General features: G+C 50.0%; 1 protein-coding gene across 3 annotated transcripts in view; it reads left to right on the top strand.

Annotated features, from left to right (window-relative positions):
• The window catches only part of C8H8orf74 (chromosome 8 C8orf74 homolog), a 30,949-nt gene extending 9,349 nt beyond the window's left edge, over window positions 1–21,600 (top strand). For 2 of the 3 annotated variants that reach the window (XM_024995982.2, XM_059889278.1), the window contains exons 3-4: window positions 20,099–20,502; window positions 21,219–21,600. In XM_024995982.2, the coding sequence (XP_024851750.1) occupies window positions 20,099–20,502; window positions 21,219–21,455 (641 nt within the window). In that variant the 3' untranslated portion in view covers window positions 21,456–21,600. 3 annotated transcript variants of the gene reach the window in all.
• The last annotated feature ends 497 nt before the right edge of the window (window positions 21,601–22,097 follow it).

Raw genomic sequence — 22,097 nt, 5'->3', positions numbered from 1 at the left:
ATTTCCAATATTCTGGTAGGTGGGTCATAGAGGATCCTGCTGTGATGTATGTTGGAGAGTGTTTTGCCTATGTTCTCCTCTAGGAGTTTTATAGTTTCTGGTCTTACATTTAGATCTTTAATCCATTTTGAGTTTATTTTTGTGTATGGTGTCAGAAAGTGCTCTAGTTTCATTCTTTTGCAAGTGGTTGACCAGTTTTCCCAATACCACTTGTTAAAGAGATTGTCTTTAATCCATTGTATATTCTTGCCTCTTTTGTCAACGATAAGGTGTCCATATGTGCATGGATTTATCTCTGGGCTTTCTATTTTGTTCCATTGATCTATATTTCTGTCTTTGTGCCAGTACCATACTGTCTTGATGACTGTGGCTTTGTAGTAGAGCCTGAAGTCAGGCAGATTGAGAATTTTCCACAGTTTATTGTGGATCACAAGTCAAAGGCTTTGACATAGTCAATAAAGCATAAATAGATGTTTTTCTGGAACTCTCTTACTTTTTCAGTGATCCATCGAATGTTGGCAATTTGATCTCTGGTTCCTCTGCCTTTTCTAACTCCAGCTTGAACATCTGGAAGTTCATGCATTGCTGAAGCCTGGCTTGGAGAATTTCAAGCCTTACTTTACTAACGTGTGAAATGAGTGCAATTGTGCGGTAGTTTGAGCATTCTTTGGCATTGCCTTTCTTTGGGATTGGAATGAAAACTGACCTTTTCCAGTCCTGTGGCCACTGCTGAGTTTTCCAAATTTGCTGGCATATTGAGTGCAGCACTTTCATAGCATCATCTTTCAGGATTTGATGAAATTCAGATATGCAGATGACACCACCCTTATGGTAGAAAGTTAAGAAGAACTAAAGAGCCTCTTGATGAAAGTGAAAGAGGAGAGTGAAAAAGTTGACTTAAAGCTCAACATTCAGAAAACTAAGATCATGGCATCTGGTCCCATCACTTCATGGCAGATAGATGGGGAAACAGTGGAAATAGTGGCTGACTTTATTTTTCTGGGCTCTAAAATCACTGCAGATGGTGATTGCAGCAATGAAATTAAAAGACGCTTACTCCTTGGAAGGAAAGTTATGACCAACCTAGACAGCATATTAAAAAGCAGAGACATTACTTTGCCAACAAAGGTCTGTCTAGTCAAGGCTATGGTTTTTTCAGTGGTCATGTATGGATGTGAGAGTTGGACTATAAAGAAAGCTGAGCCCTGAAGAATGATGCTTTTGAATTGTAGTATTGGAGAAGACTCTTGAGAGTCCCTTGGACTGCAAGGAGATACAACCAGTCCATCCTAAATGAGATCAGTCCTGGGTGTTCATTGGAAGGACTGATGTTGAAGCTGAAACTCCAGTAACTTGGCCACCTGATGCAAAGAACTGACTCATTTGAAAAGACCCTGATGCTGGAAAGATTGAAGGCGGGAAGAGAAGAGGATGACAGAGGATGAGATGGTTGGATGGCATCACCAACTCGAAGGACATGGGTTTGGGTGGACTCCAGGAGTTAGTGATGGACAGGGAGGCCTGGCGTGCTGCGGTTCATAGGGTCGCAAAGAGTCGGACACGACTGAGCAACTGAATTGAGCTGAACTGGTGTTATGCGTTCTTGGGTTTTGACAAATGTGTTGTGGCATGTATCCATCATTACAGTATCAGAGAATGCTTTCACTATCCTAGGAATTCTCCAAGTCCAATCTAATCCTCCTTCCCTTCCCCTCAACCAGTAGAAAGTAGATGTTTCCACTGCCTCTGTAGTTTTTGCCTTTTGTCATATAGTTGGAATCCGACAGTCTGTCGCCTTTTCAGATTGACTACTTCCACAAGTAATATGCATTTTAGTTTCCTCCGTGTCTTTACATGGCAGGATAGTTCATTTAAGGACTGAATAATATTCCATTGTCTGGATGTATCACAGCTGATGTGTCCGTTCACCTACTGAAGGATGTCTTGCACCTCAGCGTCCAGTCTTAGCCACTTTTCACTCCTTGTCCACCACCCTTCCGAACCTATCTCCGTCTCTCAACCAGTTCACGGCTTTCACATCATGCATCCGTTCACCAAACCGCTCCATGATTCTTTTCAGACACAAATAAAATCCATCACTCCTCTACTTCAAGCCACTCAGTGTTCCTATTGTATATCTTACGTGCACTTGCATCAGCCCTTCCTTTTTATTTCTGGGGCTGTCAGGTGGGCACCCTTCCATGCCTGTCCTTCAGGCCAGCATTCCAACCCAGTGATCACAGCCCAAAGGCTGAAGCAAGACATGCAGCGCTCAGGGGCTGGTTTCTGGGATCCTTAGGAAATTTCATCCCACCGCAGACAACCCCCTGCCCTTTGGAGCCTTCCTGGCATCCCTCTGGATCCCACTCCCCGCTGCTCACAGCGATGCCTGGGTACCAGGTTCAGCCTTGTGGTTTGAGCTCTGCCATGGCTCACGGCCAGAACAAACACTGACGAGCAGGAGAAGAATGTCAGCCCCGAGCAGGTGGGAACTCGGGCTCTTTCAAGTTTCCATCAGAGCCTTCCACAGGCTGAGCCCTTGAGAAACAGTCGACGATGATGCAAACCCAACTTCAAACCGAGGAGATTAGATCGCTCTGGCACTTTCAGTATTTCTGGCTATTGCATACCTTGCCAATACACGGTCTATCTATATCTCTAGACTCCTAAACCTCAGAGTTACCAGGAGACTTGGCGATCAGAAAACTCAATTCCCTCTACTGAAGGGACTCCCCCTCAACAAGCCAGCAAGGCTTTCCTGGCTTCTGATGGCACTGTAAGCAACAGAGAGCTCCCTCCTTCTGAGGAAGTCCACTCCCTTGTACAGCCACTCTCATTATTCGAAATTCCTCCTCATATCTAGTTACACCCTCCTCTGACACCTTCTATTCATACTCACATGCCCAAAGCCTGTCCTCTAGAAGCAGTGGGTGGGCCCTGCAAATACTCAGTGGGCTTCATACACTCTGATCATCATGTCTTCACATGTCAACTGGACAACCCGAGTGCATTTTATCATTCTTACCATGATGTCATTTCCATAGACCCCTCCACCGCATGGGCATCCCTGGTAGCTCAGACGGTAAAGAATCTTCCTGCAATGCAGGAGACCTGGGTTTGATCCGTGTGTCAGGAAGATTTCCTGGAGAAGGGAATGTCTACCCACTCTAGTATTCTTACCTGGAGAATTCCATGGACAGAGGAGCCTGGAGGACTACAGTCCATGGGGTCACAAAGAGTTGGACAGGACTAAGTGACTAACACTTTCACTTTCCTTCCTCTACCCTACCTCTTCATCCTGCCCCCTCTCTTGCTGCCCTTCTCTGAGCATCCTTGTGTTTGTTAATGTCATTCTCAAACTATGGCTTCCGGATCCCAACACAATACCACCTGCGATTTGATCGATGCAGTGATGAGGGATTCTATCATCACCCTTTATCCTAGTGGTGATGCTCCTGCTTCTATAGCTTATGGGCACATTTACTTTATCAGCATCAATGTCACAGTCATATTGGGCAGGCAGTGCACACCCATAGTCGTGTTCCCCATCCTGCCCTTGCACTTGGCGATATGGAATACACATGCAGGACTTTACAATCATTCCCACTGATTCCATTTGTCACTGTTGACCCGTCTTTTCCTCCTTCTGGCAGCTTTTAAATCTTGATCCTGGGACATCCAGCTTACAAGATCTTCCTCTTACTTTTAAATCCACTCCAAGTTTGTGAAACTTGGTTGTTAAAAATATCAAGTAGAAACAAGCTCTTGGGAGGGCTCCTAGTGCCTGAAATTGGACTCAATGAAGCTATAATTCATCTGGAGGCTCCGAGCCCAGATGGAAGACTCAAATCCTAGTTCAGTCCCTTGTAGGACGTGTGGTCCTAGGCAGCCACACCACCACTGAGCCTCTGATTACACATCAAAAGGAAAAAAAAAAGAGCACTCAGTTGGTAGGATTGAGGTTATGAAGATGAAGCCTACAGCATGGCTCTTGGTGCATGGAGGGGCTCAGTGAGGACTGGCTCTTATTTTCAGGAGGGACCCAGAGACTCGAGGTGGGTGATGTGATTCTGAGATGGCCTGATCAAGCGCGGCCAGGTATGCTTCTCATCAGCCTCCAAACATACCGAAGTCATCAGCCCTTTCTCAGGATCAGCAGAGATGGCCCCGAGACCCTTTCTCCTCAGATGCATCAGAGGAAAGGGGGCAGGACAATGGGCAGAGGACCTAGAGGTAAAGCAAACGGCAGACTCACCCCTGAAGTGGGGGCGCAAGGAAGGAAGGCAGAAAAGACGTCCCGGGTAATGGACCCGCCATGAGTGCCGACTTTGGCTGGCTCTGGGCTTGGAGGGTGCAGACAGTGGGGTGCAGCAGGGAACCCCACAGGTGGGAGCCACCCTAGAACTCTGCCTCCTGAGCTGGGCCCTTGCACTCGAGCCCTGCCATGGCACCAAACAGATGATATCTGCCACTCCAGAAGGCAGCCAGGCCAGCCCAGACATCAGGCTATGTCCGTACTGCCTCCCAGAACCCCATCCTCAGGACACTCAAGGGCATGAACAAGAACATCAATCCTCTGAAGCAGGGAGTGCCTTCCACTCCAGGGCACTCCTTCTCACTCTGCATCAGCTCCAGGCCCAGGCTGGGCCGGGCCAAAGGCCACGCAGCAGAACCAGGAGGCACCGAACTCTTCAGTCCATAGACCTGGGTTCAAGTCCATCTCCAGCATGTATTACTGTGCAACCTTGAAAACATCACTTTACCTCTCTGGGCCTGCAGTTCCTAATCTCTAAAATGAAGGCCATAAGAGTTCCCACACACAGTGGGGTTGGAAAAAGACACAGGCCTGCAGAGGATGATAGCGTGACAGACAGGAAGTGCTTGGCAAAGGTCAGCCCCCCAACCAGGCGTGGAGGTGAAGCGGGTCACACAGCAGAGACTGTGGTCCGGGACCAGAGGTTGCTGCACGCTTCCCCCGCTCCCCACCCCTGAGAGTGGGGGGCTCGCTGTCTGGCCCATTTCTTGTCTCCTCATTCCCTGCAGATAGGGCTGCAGCTGGGTTCAAGTCAGGGGCCAGGGGAAGGGAGGTCCAGACTGGCCTGTGAGGCAGCTGCCCTGCCCTTGGCACACAGGCAAGGAGACCCCAGTGCTCACCACTCATTCCCCTTGTTAGGGGACCCAGGCCATGAGAGGCAGGCAGGTCAGATTCCAGATGAGCTGTACTCCTCACCTCGTGCCTCATCTCATCTCCTGCCTGCCTCCTGCCCCCAGGCCTGGCCCACCCATCACAGGTTGTGGGGTGCGAGATGCCAACAGCCAGGGTTCCCACTGGCTATCATCTCACCTTCAAGCTTCTGTTTCAGCTAAAGTCCACACTGGGCTGTCACTTTTCTTGGAAGCTAGCTTCTCTGAGGGTGATTTTTTTGTTTGTTTTTGTTTAGTTAATCTGGGGCTGTGGTGGTTGAGTTCTGTTTGCAGACAAGGTAACAAAGTTGGCCGGCAGCCTCTAAGGAGGGTCATGTTTGCACAACAGTGATTCAGAGCTCCGCCAGGCTGGCCGCCAGCTCAGCTTATCTCCAGGTCCAATCGGGCCCCAGAACTGAGAGGGAAAGGGTGGCCCTTTATTCAAAAGCAGAAGCTGATTCCGCTTCAGCAAACGGCTCATCGGCATGTTCGGGTTTCAGCTCCAAGCCAGAAGAAAGAGTCCTTGTGTTGGCCCCTCCTCTACCAGGCTCCGGGAAGCCCCGGGCAGATCCTATCCTGCCGCATCCTTGGGGCCCAGGGTGAAGTCACCACTCTCAGCGCAGAGGGACAGAAGCCTGCCAGCTCCAGCCCCGTGGGAGGAAACCGCAGGAAGTGGCAGATTTTGCACACCCTACCTCAGCTCCGGGAGAGGAGAGAGGAGAGATACTGGGGCATTTGGGGACCTCAGGGAGCTGCAGAGATTCAGAGTGCCGTGGAGACCCCAAGCTTCCTATCTCCAGTGGGCCCATAGCAGCAGGAGAAGGGGAGCAGGGAGCAGCCTCCTCTGACTCAAGCTTCGCTCAGTGGGGAACTGAGGGCTGGAGGCACCCAAGCTCACCCGGGACCTGGGAACACCTGCCCACCATCACTGGAGCCACTTTGCAGCTTCCACCTCTTGTCATCATCAAAATCTGCCAAGCATCGGCCTCCTCTGGGGTTCCGTGTGCACATCTGGGCTGGGGAACACCTCTTTCCTGCTGACCTGGCCCCCAAATCATGAGTCTGGGAGGCAGTGGGCCTTGATGACCAGTCAGTGGAGGCAAGAGGCGATCAGGCAAGGGTCCAGTGAACTGCGTCATGGCCCTGGCATCTGTGGTCCCACCCACAGCCACACCTGACTCTCCAGGAAATGTTATCCAGGCAGCTGTAGGATGGAAGGGGGCTGGCGGGAGGTAATGACTCCCCCAAGCTCCCTGCACGAATGCTCCCTCCCAGCGCACTCACAGCCATGCCTAGGAGCCACACCCCCAGCCCCTAAGCATCCGCCCACATGGGGGAGCCTCCAGTGACTCAGGACCAGCGCTGCAGAGAGCAGGTGCCCTCTGCCTTTCTGAGAGCCTGTCCGTCTAGCGGCTTTCTCCCGGGCAGCCAGAACACCACACCCCTCGGACTAAACTCTTGGAGACAACTTTGCTGATGGAGGATGGAAGTTCCCACAGAGGGCACTAATTGAGATCTTAGGAGACCATCTCTTGGGGCAAAGAGGCAACTCTTTTTTTAAAAAACTTTTTATTTTCTATTGGCATATAATCGATTAACAATGTTGTGACAGTTTCAGGTGTACGGGGAAGGGACTCAGACATACATACACATGTATCCTTTCTCCTCCAAACCCCCTCCCATCCAGGCTGCCACATAATGTTGAGTAGAGTTCCCTGTGCTGTACATTAAGTTCTTGTTGGTTATCCGTTTTAAATACAACAGTGTGTACATGTCCATCTCAAACTCCACATCAAAGGGGCAACTCTTAGAGATTTTCCCCTGAGTGTATTCGTTTGCTCAGGCTGCTATAACAAAGTTCCCCAGACTGGGCAGCTTCAACGACAAAAGTTAATTTTCTCTAGTTCTGGAGGTTGGAAGTCCAAGATCAAGGTGTGAGCAAGATTGCATTCTTCCAAGGCCTCTCGGGCTTTGCAGACGGCCGTCTCCTCACTATATACCGCATGCGGCCTTTCTTGTGTGTGTGTGTGCCCTAATCTCTTCTTATAAACACATCAGTCATAGCTGATTAGGGCCACCCTCATGACCTCATTTAAACTTAATTACCTCTGTAAAGACCCTGTCTCCAAGTACAGTCATATTCTGGGATCCTGGGGGTGAGGACTTCCATGGATGACTAGGGGCGGGGGGACACTGAGTTAATACAGCCCATGATGCTGAGAGAGGTCACAGACCACCAGGTGGGGCTGAACCAGTCGACCAGCCAGAAATCAAGGTGCCGCTGGAACATTTCCTGAGAGGCTGCACCTGCTGCAGAGGAAGGTACAGAAATCTCAGCGTTTTCACATGTAGCGTCTGTAAGCCTCACTGTGACCTTGTCATAGACATTATTTGTTTCAATTGGAGTATAATTGCTTTACAAGTGTTGCCTTAGTTTCTGCTGTATAATGAAGTGAATCAGCTATATATACGTATATCCCCTCCTTCTTGAACCTCCCTCCCACCCACCCCCTAGGTCATCACAGAGCACTGAGCTGAGCTCCCTGTGCTCTGCAGCAGCTTCCCACTAGCTATATGTTTTACACGTGGTAGTGTCTATAGTAAATCCTAATCTCCTTATTCATCCCACCCTACCTTTCCCCATCCCGAATCCACACGTCTAGTCTCTACATCTGTGTCTCTATTCATGGCCTGCAAAAAGGTTCACCTGTACCGGTTTTCAGATTCCACATATGTGCGTTAATATACGATATTTGTTTTTCTCTTTCTGACTTACTTCACTCTGTGTGACAGTCTCTAGGTCCATCCATGTCTCTACAAGTGACCCAATTTCATCCCTTTTTATGGCTGAGTAGTATGCCATTATATATATGTACTACATTTTCTTTATCCATTCACCTGTCAATGGGCATTTAGGTTGCCCCATGACTTGGCTGTTGTAAATAGTGCTATAATGAACATTGGGGTGCGTGTGTCTTTTTGAATCATGGCTTTCTCGGAGTATATGTCCAGGAGTGAGACTGCACCCTCAGCATCAGCTGATGTGTTCTGGCATGGATGTGCTCCCTGTGTGGGGTGGGGGGTGATACTGGTGTCCTTGGGACCAGACTGCTGGCCCTTTGGAGTGGTCCCCTCCCCTACCTCTAACTGCCCATGTCTTTCCTTGGCTGGGTGGACGTTTTGGTCAGTCTCTGAGTCCCCCACCGGCAGAAGGGACAAAGAATGGTATGAAGTCACCAAATATTAGTCTTGGTACAGTGCCCTGTCCCTGAGACAGTGAGATTACGTGGTCATTTTCACCTTGGGGGTGATGAAGAGTAGGAGGATGAAGATCCAAAGTCAGCGGCCCTTCAGCAAACTTGAGACGGCTGCAGGAGGCCCCCACCTCATCCTAGAATGTGGGACTGTGAGCTTGGTGGAGTTCACCACGGCTGCTTAGAATCAAAAGGACCCCAAAAGTCACCTGATTCAAGCCTCCCTTCCTCCCACCACCACCACACACTCATTATTCAGGAATTATCTTCCCAGCTAACTGCCTGCTCACTCCTCCACTGATAAAGCTCTCACTTCTAGAAAGTTCTCCCTGCTGCTGAACTGAAATCTGTCTCTCTGATGCTTCCATCTGATGGCTCCTGTTCTGACCTCTGAACCTTTCCAAATCAGCTTAATCCTTGCTCCACTCACTCAGCCATCCTCCAGCCAGCACTGGCAGAGCTCTGCACCAGTGGGTGGAGAAGAGCAAGCATCCACTCAGCAGTCGTGATGCGCAGGCTCTCCACATGGATCATCTCATTTAATGTTCACACCAAGCTCGGTTGGGTGGGTACTATTGTCCTTATTTCACAAGGATGCCACTGAGGTTCAGAGAGGTTAGGTAACTTGCAAATCATCACACAGCGAAAAATAATACCAGTATTAACCTCGAGATTGCCTGGCACCAGAGTCTGTCCTTCCTGCCAAAGCTATTTAGCAGTAGCCAACTTCTCGAGGACTAGGGGTGAAGGATGGTGAAGAGTGTATTTGCTGAGCAGAAAAGGCAAGAGGGCCACTACGGACGAAGAGAAGAGCTTAGGCAAAAGCTCAACAATCTTTAAAATACCTGATCCTGTGTTTGCTCCTTGAGTTCCAAGAAAATGAACAGGGGAGAAAATTCTAAAAGGACAACAAAATCTTTCCAAATCTTAATGTATGGGTAGATTTTTCCTTTAATGTGGCTATTGGTTTTTCTTTAAGATAAACACAAAAGCTTAGTGAACGGGGAAACATTAAGCACTTACTCAAAAAATTAAACATAGAATTACCCTACCCATAGAATTACCTATGTTCCAGCAATTCCACTTCTGGGGATACATCCAAAAGAAGTGAAAGCAGGGACTGGAGCAGATATTTGCACACCCATGTTCATAGCAGCAATGGCCAGACAGTGGAAGTAACCCACCAACAGATGGATGGATAAACAAAATGTGGTCTATACATAAAATACAATATTATTCAGCCTTTAAAAGAAAGGAAATTCAGATACAGGCTTCAATATGGATGAACTTTAAGGACCTTCTACTAAAGGAAAGAAACCAATCACAAAAAGACAAATACTGTATGATTCCACTTATATAAGGTACCTAGGGCGATCAAATCTGTAGAGACAGAAAACAGAAAAGGATTTGCAGGGGACTGTGAGGAGGGGAAAGTGGAAGGTAGTGTTTAATGGATACAGAGTTTCAGTTTTGCAAGATGAAAAAAGTCCTGGAGACGGATGGTGGTGATGGTTCCACAGCAACGACAATGGACTTAATGCCACTGAACTGACACCAAAAAAGGGTTAAAAAGGTAAATGTTATGTTGTGTGTATTTTACCACAATAAAATTAAAATTAAAAAGTTCTAGTGGAAGTACTGTAGTTCTACGGAGCCCATGTCTTCTGTTCACACCTTAAAAATACCCCAGTAGCTGAGGCATACTTCTTGGAGCTGGAGAACATGGGTTTGAGTCCTGATTCTGGTTGCATACACTAAACCTCAATTTCCTCATCTGTTAAATGGCAGCAATTACCTCTTTCATAGGTTGATTGTGACCAAATAAATAAATTGATGGATAATTAAATGCTTTAAACCTATAAAGTAGCACACCTGTGCAGGCTGGTTGTATTATTATTTACTAAGAGCTGAATCCTGGGCAGCAACTACATGTCCAGAGCTTTTTGGAAAGATCCTTTGGAAATGAGAAATCTAGTCCTTTCCAGCAGGTACTGAGAAGTTCACAGTAGCAGGGAGAGAAGAGAATACTCCAGAGATCTGGGGAGAACTGTGTACTATTGGGTCCTCACTACATGTTCTGACCAGAAGGGTTGCCTCTTCTTCTGTCCTCTGCAACCCTCTAGCCAACTCCCAGCCATCCTTTACCCTTAGCAGCCGGTGTGGCCAGGAGAGAAAGCACATCAGCATCCCATGCCCCACCCCCAGCAAGGAAGAGAGAGACTCCAGGTAAAGACCTAGGAAACAGTGGATTGAGGAAAACCAGCCTCTAGGAACTCATTGCCCTAGGAGTCTTCGGAGTCCTTGGGGAAGACAGATTTATCCCAGAACAGCCCCCGGGGAGTGGGGGATGCCTGGAATCTTCACAATGACAATGATGACAACCATGTGATTTATTGAGTGCCACTGTGTACCAGGGTTTCCCAGGTGGCACTAGTGGTAAAGAACACGCCTGCCAATGCAGGAGATGTAAGAGACACAGGTTCGATCCCTGGGTCAGGAAGATCCCCTGAAGGTGGGCATGGCAACCCACTTCAGTATTCTTGCCTGGGAGAACCCCATGGACAGCGGAGCACGTCAGGCTACAGTTCATAGGGTCGCAAAGAACTGGACACAACTGAAGTGAAGCACGCACGCACGCACTGTGTACCAAGCACTGTGGGAGCTCTATCCCCTATGCTCACATATAACCCTACGAGTTAGATGTTTTTACTGCTTCCATTTTACAGATGAGAACACTGATGCCCATAGAGGCAAAATAACTCATGCAAGTAGTTAAGGAGCAGAAACAAGCTAGGAGCTCACAGCTGCCTGAATTCCCAGTCTATGCTCTTACAACCACAGAAAGTTCTGAGGCACGGCCCCAGCATCAAGGCCATCTTCAGGCCAGGGGCTGCCCTGGACTCCCAGGTGGCCTCCTCACGACTCTGAGTGGTGGCTGAGAACAGAGCACGTGCCTGGCAAGGTGCAGTGTGACCGGATCCTAGGTACTGTGGTCTCGGTGTCCGTCAGGCAGCAGCCATCAGCATCCAGGCAAGACCCTCCACCAGCAAAAAGATGACACCTCCCTGAAGGTTCAGGTGATCGTTAGCATTTTTAGAAGTAAATATTTTTTTTTAAAGAGTTGCACACTATTTTATAGACAGAGTGCTACTGTACAGTTAAGACTACAGACAGTGTAATGTTCATGAGCACTGGGAAACCAAAAAATTCAGGTGACTCACTTTATTGCACTGTTCACTTCATTGCAGTGGTCTGCAACTGAACTCGATATACCTCCAAGATCTGCGTGTGTTTGCCTCCAATAAATCTAAGAAATATTGCATAGACTCAACCCTTTCTGGCCATTTGCTGAGCTTGTTAGCATACTCTGCTGTGCTCATGAGCATATTAAGGACACATGTTTAATTTCCCTGGCTCCAACCTATATTCAAGGCCACGCATTTCTACGTAATACCTGTTGCAAAACAACCTTTGGAAAACTATGACCGAGAGTGTTGGAGGCCCCTTCCAGTGTCCATCTCCAGGGTTTACAAAGCAAGTCCAAGCCACCTCAATCTGGATACTGAAAGAGGCCTCCCCAGGTCAAGCTGGGGTTGGAACTTTGGAACTCTGGCTCTGCAACTCCCCAGCTGTGTGTGTGCATGCATGCTAAGTCGCTTCAGTAGTCGTGTTCAGCTCTTTGCCACTCTGGACCATAGCCCACCAGGCTCCTGTGTCCATGGGATTCTCCAGGCAAGAATACTTGAGTGAGTTTCTATGCCCTCCTCCAGGGGATCTCCTGGACCCAGGGATTAAACTTGCGTTTCTTATGTCTCCTGCATTGGCAGGCTGGTTCTTTACCACTAGGGCCACCTCTGTGCCCTGCAGCATATCCCTTGACCTCCTGAAGCCTCAGTTTCTTTTGAAGGTAAAGTGGTGATGGTGGTTACACCTGCTCACCTTGCCAGGAGGTCTTGGGCAGAGCCTGAGATGACCCAGGGCATGCGGGCCAACAAAGGGAACTCCCTGAACAAGAGCCCTCTCTTGCCCAAAGAAAACACACACCCTCTTCTGAGCTGGCACCAGCACCCTGGGGTGGATGAGTTTGGCAGAACCTTTTCAAGGGCAGAAAGGGGCTTGTCAGGGGCAGCATTCGGGACCCCGAATGGGGGTGGGGTGGAGGGTCCTGGCTTTCTTCCGCTTTCCCACCATCCCAGGCTGCCCTGGCAGGAGTTCAGGTATTGGGAACTGTAAGCCAGGTCAGGCTGCAGCCTGACCGGTTTCCTCCCCTGGCAGCCAAGGCGGGGGCAACCAAACTGGTTTGTCAGGGCCACCAGTGGCACCTGGATTCTCCCCCTCATGTCCACCCAGAAGGAGCAGCCCCTCTTCTCCTTTCCCAAACCCCCACTTCCACGTGCTCCCCCTTGCCCAGCCCCAGATCCTACAGTCTGGATGGGGAAAGGAGGGAGCCCAGCCCGTCTGGTCCAGGCCTTGCACCCCTTTGCCCTGATTCTGGAGGCTGTCATCCCACCCACGCTCTCCCCAAGCTCCCCTCCCCACTCCCACCAGCTCCGCGCAGGTGCTGGCCTCCAGGCCCTTGGGGACCGTCTTCAGGAAGTTCCCAGCAGCCAATGCAAATGAAGCCAGCCACTCCCTGTAATTGAAGAGTAACTTGCAAGGACAGATCTGGCCGCCTGGCAGCTGGAGGCTTCTCCAGGAGACTTAATCCTTAGCTTTCTGAGTCATCGGGGGCTTCTTGGCTCGAGACAAAACGGAGGGTGGTCTAGGGGCCAAGTGTGTCTCGTAAGCCAGCTTTGGACAACCTCTGCTAAAAACCAGAACTGGTCCAAAGAGTGTCTTGGGGCTAAAAGTTAGAATTCCACCCAGGACAAGGCCCACACTTGCGTTTGAAGGCTGAGGTCATGGCCAAGACTGTAGGAGGGCATCTGCCAGGATGACAGGCAGCTGGGACACCTGTGGGTGTTAGCACGACGGGGCCCAAGGACTTCTCACTTCAAACCTGGGCTCTGCGCTTGGCTGCTGGCCTGGCCGAATGGGACAGTGATGGCTGCCCCCATTGGGAGGTTGCGGGTGACCCCAGCTCCACGCAGGTATTGCCCGGCCAGATAGGAGGAGATCAGAGCACCCTCCGGCAGGTTCAGCTCTGCAAAGCCCAGAACAACTTCCATAATTCACCTCCCCAGGTCCACACACAAGTGCCTCCACACAGGTCTGCAGTTCAGCTTTGAGCATCAGAAACCAATGACCCCACACTGCTACCTGCCCTCTGGGACACGTTTGCTGGCCTTGCCCATCATCCTCCACACACCATCCTTCAGAAATACCCTCCCAGCATCTCACTTCTCAACTTAAGGCCTCTGAGTGGCCTACATGCTCTCCTTCTGAAATACCCACCCAGCATCTCACTTCTCAAGTTAAGGCCTCTGAGTGGCCCAGGGCTCTCAGCTGAGATTCTTAACCTTTCTTTTAGGAATTTGACCATTCTCTCTATGGACACTCTCCCCAGAAAAAAATGTGCATGCAAATTCCAGATGCAATTCTGGGCTCCGGTCAGTCCTGAGATCCTTCCTTGGATGTCCTCACGTTTCGTGAATTCCAGTTCAAGAGCCCAGCTTCTGTGATGAAGTCCAGTGCTCTCACATGATCTATACAGCTTGCCCTCTGCAGACTGAAGCCTTCAGGCCCTCTGTCCCCAAGCCCAGACCCTCAGACTTCAGTTTTTCCCCCCAGAAACTGCAAACCAGGTGTGGTCCCTTTACGCAAAGAGCACACTCCACTTGCCTCTGGTCTCTGCCCTTGATGACCCTCCATCGGGACTGCCTATTCCCACTGACTCCCACCAAACTCCTCCTCGTTGTCCCACACTGGACTCCACAGCCTCCCTGCAGGAAAGCTTCCCCTGCTCCCACACTCAGCATCCTGGGTCAGGACATTTCCCCCATGTGAACATCTCTCCTCCTGGTGCCTGGTTTTGCCCTAAGCCTGGGCACCTGCTCGCATGTTGCTTTTGGAGGAATCTTCAGTTCCTGCTATGTCATTATGTCATGTACACAAGTGTCATAAAAAAAGAACAGGACTCTATTCTGGCAGTCCATTGGTTAAGACACCACGCTCCCACTTCAAAGAGTGCAGGTTTGATACCTGGTTGGGGAACTAAAATCCCACATGCTGTGCAGTATTATGATCAAAAAAATAAAAAAGAATTAAACCAGAGACTGTCATTTTCTATCCATCCCTTCACAAAAGCAAAAAAGAGTAGTACAGATGCCCACCGAATCCTAGCAGTGCAAAGCTCACGTCTTTGCAGGAAGAGACCAGGCGCCAGGTGTCACGGTCTCTTGGCAGAGAAGAGTGTTATGGGGCTTTGGCTCCAGCCTTCTACCAGTTGGTCAATTTGTGATGGCCCCTGGGTATGGAAGTCTGAGTTCTCTGGCTCAATCTGCCTCATAACTCTGATGGAAGTCAGGCAGCAGTTCTCGAGCCAGACCCCATCCTGGAGTCAGTGGTTGTTTCTCTGAGGTGGTTGGGAGTATGTGTATATGGGGAGGGATGGGGTGCTGTATTTTTAGAAAGCTCTGGGTGGTGATGGAACCCAGGGCTCCTGCTGGTCCCTGGGGCAGAGGTTCAGGGGTGAAGGGGACCTCAGGATCAGCAGCCAGCTTATTTCCTGGCACAAGAGACACTCCAAGGAATGCATGGGTCACTGGTTTCTGTGACACAGGCAGGTAGCCATGAGGCTTGATTACAAACAGGAGGAAAGCGCGTTGCTCTGGAGCTGCCGGAGCTGTGTCTCCACCCATGTAGTTTTATCACCATCATTTCCCTGAGAAGCTGTCGTACTTATTTATTTTTCTGGGTGGTTGTTTGTTGTTTAGTTGCTAAGTCATATCCTACTCTTTTGTGATCCTCATGGACTGTAGCTCTCCAGGCTCCTCTGTCCATGGGATTCTCCAGGCAAGAGTACTGCAGTGGGTTGCTATTTCCTTCTCTAGGGGATCTTCCCAACACAGGGATCGAACTTGAGTCTCCTGACAAATCAAAATGTATCAATTTGTCAATAAATGAGAAATAAGTGCTTCAGTTACACCCCGCGATTTCCTCATCCACTGCCTCACAGAGTCACCACTTCAGTTTGTAGTGAGAACACTCAAGACATACTCTTGTAGCACATTTCAAATGCACAGAGCAGTGTGGTTGGCTGCGGGGACATCCTCCGTGGTCCATCTCCAGGGCTTTCTTGTCCTGTGTAACTGAAGCTCTGTCCTTGACTCACAGCTCCGCGTGTCCCCCTCTGCGTCTGCGAGTTCCACCTTTTTAGATTCCAAATATGAGTGAAATCATGCAGTGCTTGCCCTTCTGTGTCTTGCTTATTTCATTTAGCATAATGCCCTTCAGGTCCGTCCATGTTGTTGCTAATGACAGGATTTCCTCCTTTTTAAGGCTGAATAGTATTCCATCGTATGTGTGTGTATCACAGTTCCTTTAACCATTCATCTGTCAACAGACCTGGCCTGACACAGCCTGTTTGCATACCTTGGCTCTTGTGAATAACATGGGGGTACAGCCACAGCTTCAAGATCCTGGTTTCATTTCTTTGCATGTATACTCTGAAGTGGGATTGCTGGAGCCTTTTGAGAAACCATTTTGGAGATTTTTTTCCCTAATTGTCCAACCTCATCAAATTTTAATAACATAGGTATTCTGTATGTCTGATTATATACTATATCTGCTTTATACATTATAAAGCTTACTCTTTATATTCAATGCAAGGTTAAAGATAAGTAAATAACATTTTAAGATTAAATTTAAAACTGAAAAACTATTAACATCAAACTTAATTGTACTTTCTGAGTAACTTTTAATGTGGCTTATTTATGTACCTAATTTGTAATTGTCAATTTATATAAGCAAAGAAACAATTTATATAAATATATCATGACAAGAGCAATGCAAACAATTCTTAAAATGTCATTCAAAACTGTTATTTTCCTGGGAAAACAATGGGCAAAATTAATTCCTTAAAATTATTTTCAGTAAATTTAACTTTCAACTTTTGCTTAACACAGCGAGGCAACCAGTTGATAAGGGATGTGGGGTGGGTGGTCTAGGAGACCTCTGTGAGAACCAGGGACCCCACTGGCTGCCCTCTAGTCCACCAGCCCCCAGTCCTCAGCATTCCCATTCCTCAGATGAGCCACGTTTTCTCCAATGGGGCCTTTGCACACGCTGTTTCCCCTGTCTGCTTCCTCCTTTTCCACCTTTCTTTGCTCAGTGATCCCCTCTGACACAGCCCATCCTTCCCCACTTCCTCAGGGACCTGCTCCCTGACTTCCTCGAGCAAGTCCCTTCTTTCTACGGTGCCCACCCAGCACTAAGCAGCCCTGAGCAGGATTATACTATGCGTGTTTCCCCCAGGACTTCACCACCTTCCTGGACCACAGATGAGTTCTTGACCCATGGAAGGAAGGCCCCTAATGAACACTTGTTGAAGGGATAAATGAATAGCTCCATTACTACACTTCACATGTCACAATTTGTCCATTTACTCACTAGACATGTTTTGGCCCTCACTGAGCACAGAGCGCTGAGCTGGGCACTGAGAGAAAAGAGGGGATGCCATCTGTCCAGCTGTCTCCTCTTCCCCAGGCTGGAAGCTCTCTGAGGGCAGGGGTCACGACAGAGGTACGTCCCACCTGCGTCATATTCTCTTGGTGGCCCTCCTGCTCCTTAAGGGTCCCCAGGGACAGGCTGCGGGTCAGGCAGGCCTCTATCCCCCTCCACGCCCGACCATCGGTCCTGCCGCTCAAATCTGCCCTTGCTGCCCGTGCCTGCTGACCTGGCACTCTCAGGCCACACTGACTCCTGTCTGGACTGGGCCGAAGTCTCCCCGCAGGCCACCACATGACCATGGTCTCCCTGGGCAGGCCCTGGGCTGCCTGGAGTACAAAGCCCTGGCTTCTAACACAGCACTCACGGCCCTCCCAGCTGCCTTCCTCCCACCTCTCCACTCAACATGAGGTTTTCTGCCTCCCCCGACAGGTGCCAACGACAACAAACTCAGTCTTGTTTCCCACCCGTGCCATGTGGCTCCTTGCCCCTCGGATCTCAGGCAGGCCGCACCCACGCCGTGCCTCCCCCACAGTCTTTCCTGGCTCAGTCCCACTCAGCCACTGAGATGTCGCTTAAGCCTCGTCCTCTCCAGGAGAACCCATATCCTCAACGGAGCATTCCCCGTCACCTGATTTTGTTCCTCTTTACACATGTGTCAATATCGGCTTGTGTATCTCTCCTGTGAGAACTCTGAAGGCAAGAGATGTGTCTAACAAGACACATCCTAATGTTGCTAGAACTTAGCACAGTGCCTAGTGATTAACAGGCCCTCAGGAACAGCTTGACAGATTAATTGTGGATGGATAAATGAATGGATGCACATGCATGGATGGAAAGATGGTTGGGTGGAGAGATGAATGAATGAACAATGAGTGAATGGGCGATAGATGGATTGAGAGATGGGTGAATGGATGACGAGTGAGTATTCGGATGGTGGATAGATGGATGGAGAGAGGGATGGATGAATGAAAAGACCTATGGAGAGATGCAAAGATGCGGCCTGGAGAGTTTTCCCACAGTGCAGAAACAAACACTTCTTTTCCTACAGCGTTCATTGACTACTGCCTTGCAGTGGGCTCTGTATAAGGCACTTGGACACACCATCCCACTTGATCCCCCTGACAATCCTATGAAGTAAACACGCCTATTCCCCATTTTACGTTGGAGGGAGTGGTGGTCCAGGAGTCACAACTAGGAGGAGCCAGAGCTGTGTCCATCATCCACCCAGCACCCTCCCCTCCCCCATCCTCAGACAGGGTACTGTCTTGGACCCTGGAGTCGCTGATTTGCCTTGAAAGGAAGGAAAAACACAGCCCACTAACCTTTAATTCTGCACGATGCAGAAGCCCCCCCCCTTCCCCCAGGAGTTGCTGTTGTTCAGTCACTCAGTTGTGTCTGACTCTGTGACCCCATGGACTAGAGCACGCCTGGCTTCCCTGCCCTTCTCTATCTCTTGGAGTTTACACAAATTCATGTCCAGTGAATGAGTGAGGCCATCCAACCATCTCATCCTCTGTCACCCTCTGCTCCTTCTGCCCTTAATTTTTTCTAGCATCAGGGTCTTTTCCAATGACTTAGCTTTTCCTGTCAGGTGGCTAAAGTATTGGAGCTTCAGCTTCAGCAACAGTATTTTCAATGACTATTTAGAGTTGATTTCCTTTAGGATAGATGGGCTTGATCTCCCCTGGGAGACTGAAGCCTAAATCCTAGTGACACTTCATAGCACTTTCTGCTGAGGCTCAAGGTGGAGCAGTGCTCCGTGTGCTAATATTTGTGTAAAGCCCTGCTCTCTCAGACTCTGGGGAGAGTTAAGGTAAAAACACTCATGCAGAGCCAAGACTGAGGAGCCAAAGTGAAGGCAGAATCAGTGGGTGGGGAGGGCTTGAAAAACAGCCCTATGGGCCGGGCAGAGACAGCCCCTCCTGAAGGCCCCAGGGGTACTCTGGCAGGGCCCTGAAGAGGGTGGTCACCAGGTGGGGGGGATCTGCAAGCAGGCTGGCCTCCACCCCAGGAGAAAAGCCAGGCTCCCTGTGTGCAGCACCTGGTCTCCATCTTCATAGAGGGAGCTGTGGAATACCCCTGTCTGTGCCCAAGCTCTTGTCCTGCAGAGCTGACACTGAGACAGGGGGCGAGAGAGACACGGCTGAGTTCACGGTGCCCCTGGTGGTGGCATCCATATGAGGGTCCAGGGTCCTTCTCTGTCACTTGTCCTGTCCTCTCCCTGCCAGAGATCTGTCCACAGGGCATGCACCTCACTCAGCAAGACCCTTTACTGAACCACCTCTGTCTTGAGATGCAATCATATGCTGGGGAGAGTCTTGCCCTCCTGACCACACTCTTACCCTGAGCCTCTGATGGAGTTGTGAGCAAGAGGCACGAAAGGCGGACTTCTCTGGTGGTCCAGTGGTTAAGAATCTGTTCTTCCATTGCAGGGGGCATGAGTTCGATCCCTGGTCAGGGAACTAAGATCCTGTATGCCACACAGTGCAGCTGAAAAGTAAACAAATTAAAAAGAGAGAGATGTGAAAGGAAGAAGATGGGAGAAGATGGCTTATCCTCCAAGGAGCATTGCCCAGTGCTACCCTCAGAGCTGATCTCTACATGGTCTAAACAATACTTGCCTAAGTCAGTGACCCAAGTGGCCAGTATAATGTCCCTGTCTCTGCAACCATCTCACGCTCCACTCATATCAGAATCTCTTTTATACTCTCACCTCCTTCCTGAAGGGTCTGAAGTGGAAACAGCATAAAGCATAGCTGAAATCAGCCTTTAAAACAAGAGCTAAATGTCAAAATATAGGCAAGGAGTGGGATAATCATATAAGAAAAAAATAGGATAAATGTAAGTTACTGTATAAAATTGCCCCCTGACCTTCCCAGGAGCCAAGGGAAAAAGGGAAACATGATACACTCCATGGCTTTCTCGAGCTAAAAATTGGTGACATACAACCGTTCATAGGACATGGACTCTGGGGTGAGCACATATTGATCAGCCATCCCTGCCACTTTGGTCTGGTTCATACTTGCTGCCCAGCCCTTCTGTGCCCCCAGGTTGCTCCATCACCGAGGCCGTGACAATCCTGGGAAACAAGCTCAGAGATTACCAGGGGCAGTTCAACACCACCCACCTGCTGGCCCTGTGCGACTACTTCCACAACACCTTCATCCGCCACTACAAACTCTACCAGTATGTGCTGGGCCAGGACCAGGATGTCAACCTGACTGTTACTAACCTGGAGGTGTGCACGCCGCCCCAGCCGCTCCCACTGGCCGAGGGCAAGGACCGGGAAGTCTGGAAGCACGAGCAGCAGCTGGAGGAGCTGAGCACGGCCGAGGTGCAGAAGCGGACCAACATGCTGCTGCTGAAGGGGGCCCTGCGCCTAGAGCAGCAGCACCTGCTGCAGGAGACATTCTCCCAGCTGCCTGGGCGGCGGCACCAGACTCTGAACAGAGAAGTGAGAGGGGCCCGTGGGGCAGGGGGAGGCTCTCCTGCCCCAGTCTATGTCCCTTCCGTCCAAGAGAACCTGCGGGCGGGACCCTGGGGTCCTCACCCTTGGGAGGGCACAGGAGGGCACAGGTTTTGTGCACATGTTTCATGAAACATCCCTCAGATGTATTCAATCCCCCATTTTAGTGATGAGATGACTGAGGCTCAGAGAGTTTAACTGATTTAACCCAAGGTTCCCGAGCTGGCATGTGGCCGAGTTTACATTTGGACTGAGGCCTGGTTGACCCCAAAGTCCAAGTTCTTTCTAGCACAGATTCCACCAAAGGAGCCCCCAGGTTCCAAACCACCATAGACTTCCGCAGTGCCCTGTCTGCCTGCAGAGCTGGCATTCATGGAGGCCTGGGGGATGGAGGAAGGGCCATGGGGGTTTCATCCTCTCCCCGCCCTCCGATCTCCTGCCAGGGCCTCCCACTGGCTGAACCCAGTCGGTAGTGACAGGTCAAGGGAGCTGGTTGATGCAGCTCTTAAAAGTCAGCCTCCTGGGGCATAGAGTAGGGTGGAGATGGACAGAGAGTAGGTCTGGGGAGCAGGGAATGGAAGATCCCAGCATATTGAGAAAGGAGACAGCTGGGTTGAGAAGAGGCACCTGAGGTGGGACTCTGCCTGCAGGTGGCCTCAGCTTTCCCCAGGCCCTGTTTACCAGCCACGTTCTGTTTCTTGCAGGAGCTAGAGAAACTCATCACTGAGGCCATTCACATCCAGATCGAGTGCCTCAAGGAGCTGCTGCAGTATGAGATACAGATAACCTTTGATATTTTGGACCTGAAACTTCAGAAGAAGACTCTAAACCTCAACGCTCCCATCCCTCCCTTGGTCCCCATTGCTGGTCAGCCAGGCCAAGACGAAGCTCTTAAGTTGTCCAAAACCCACAAAGGGAAGAAAGCAAAAGCAAAGAAGTAGAAGGCCCCTGATGTCTACGGTCTGAACACTCTGATTGAGGAAGAGCCATTTTCAATTATGAAAGGATTACGTGATGCACTCGGCACCCAATAGGTCAGAGATCTCTAGTGATTAAAAGAAACACACGCAAGTCCTGGCTGCAGAACTTGTTGAATGTCTGTTTCATGTGTAACTGAGTTACGTGGGTGAAGGAGGTGGGGACGGGGAAGACACAACACTTACTGCATGTTCTGTATCTTCTTGCTGGATACCACCTTTCACCTCCTGAAAATCCAATCCAAATAGATTTTCCCTGCAGGGTGGGAGAGGGCTGTCCCATGAGGCCAGTCAGACACCACTGGTGACTAAGTCTGAGCTCAGACAACAGACATGAACAACACAACAGCCCCAAGAAGGTCTCAACAGGTAAGAGGGAGGGTGGTGGTCCTGTCCCTCAGTGGGGTGCTTCCCCTGCAGCACCGTCAGGGAAACAGGTGCTGGGACCCCTTCCTCTCTGAGGATCTACCACATGCAGCCTGCTGTACCCACCGGCTTTCCTGCTGGAGGGCACAGAGCCCACACCTCTGGAAAACACTTCCTTCTGTGAGAATCCGTCTTGTTTAGCCTGAGACAGGGGAACAGGCACCATCCTGGAGGCCAGAG

The sequence above is a fragment of the Bos taurus genome, chromosome 8, assembly GCF_002263795.3.
Source record: "Bos taurus isolate L1 Dominette 01449 registration number 42190680 breed Hereford chromosome 8, ARS-UCD2.0, whole genome shotgun sequence".
NCBI lineage: Eukaryota > Metazoa > Chordata > Mammalia > Artiodactyla > Bovidae > Bos > Bos taurus.
The sequence above is the reverse complement of the archived record's forward strand: the minus strand, read 5'-3'. Positions and strand labels throughout refer to the sequence as shown.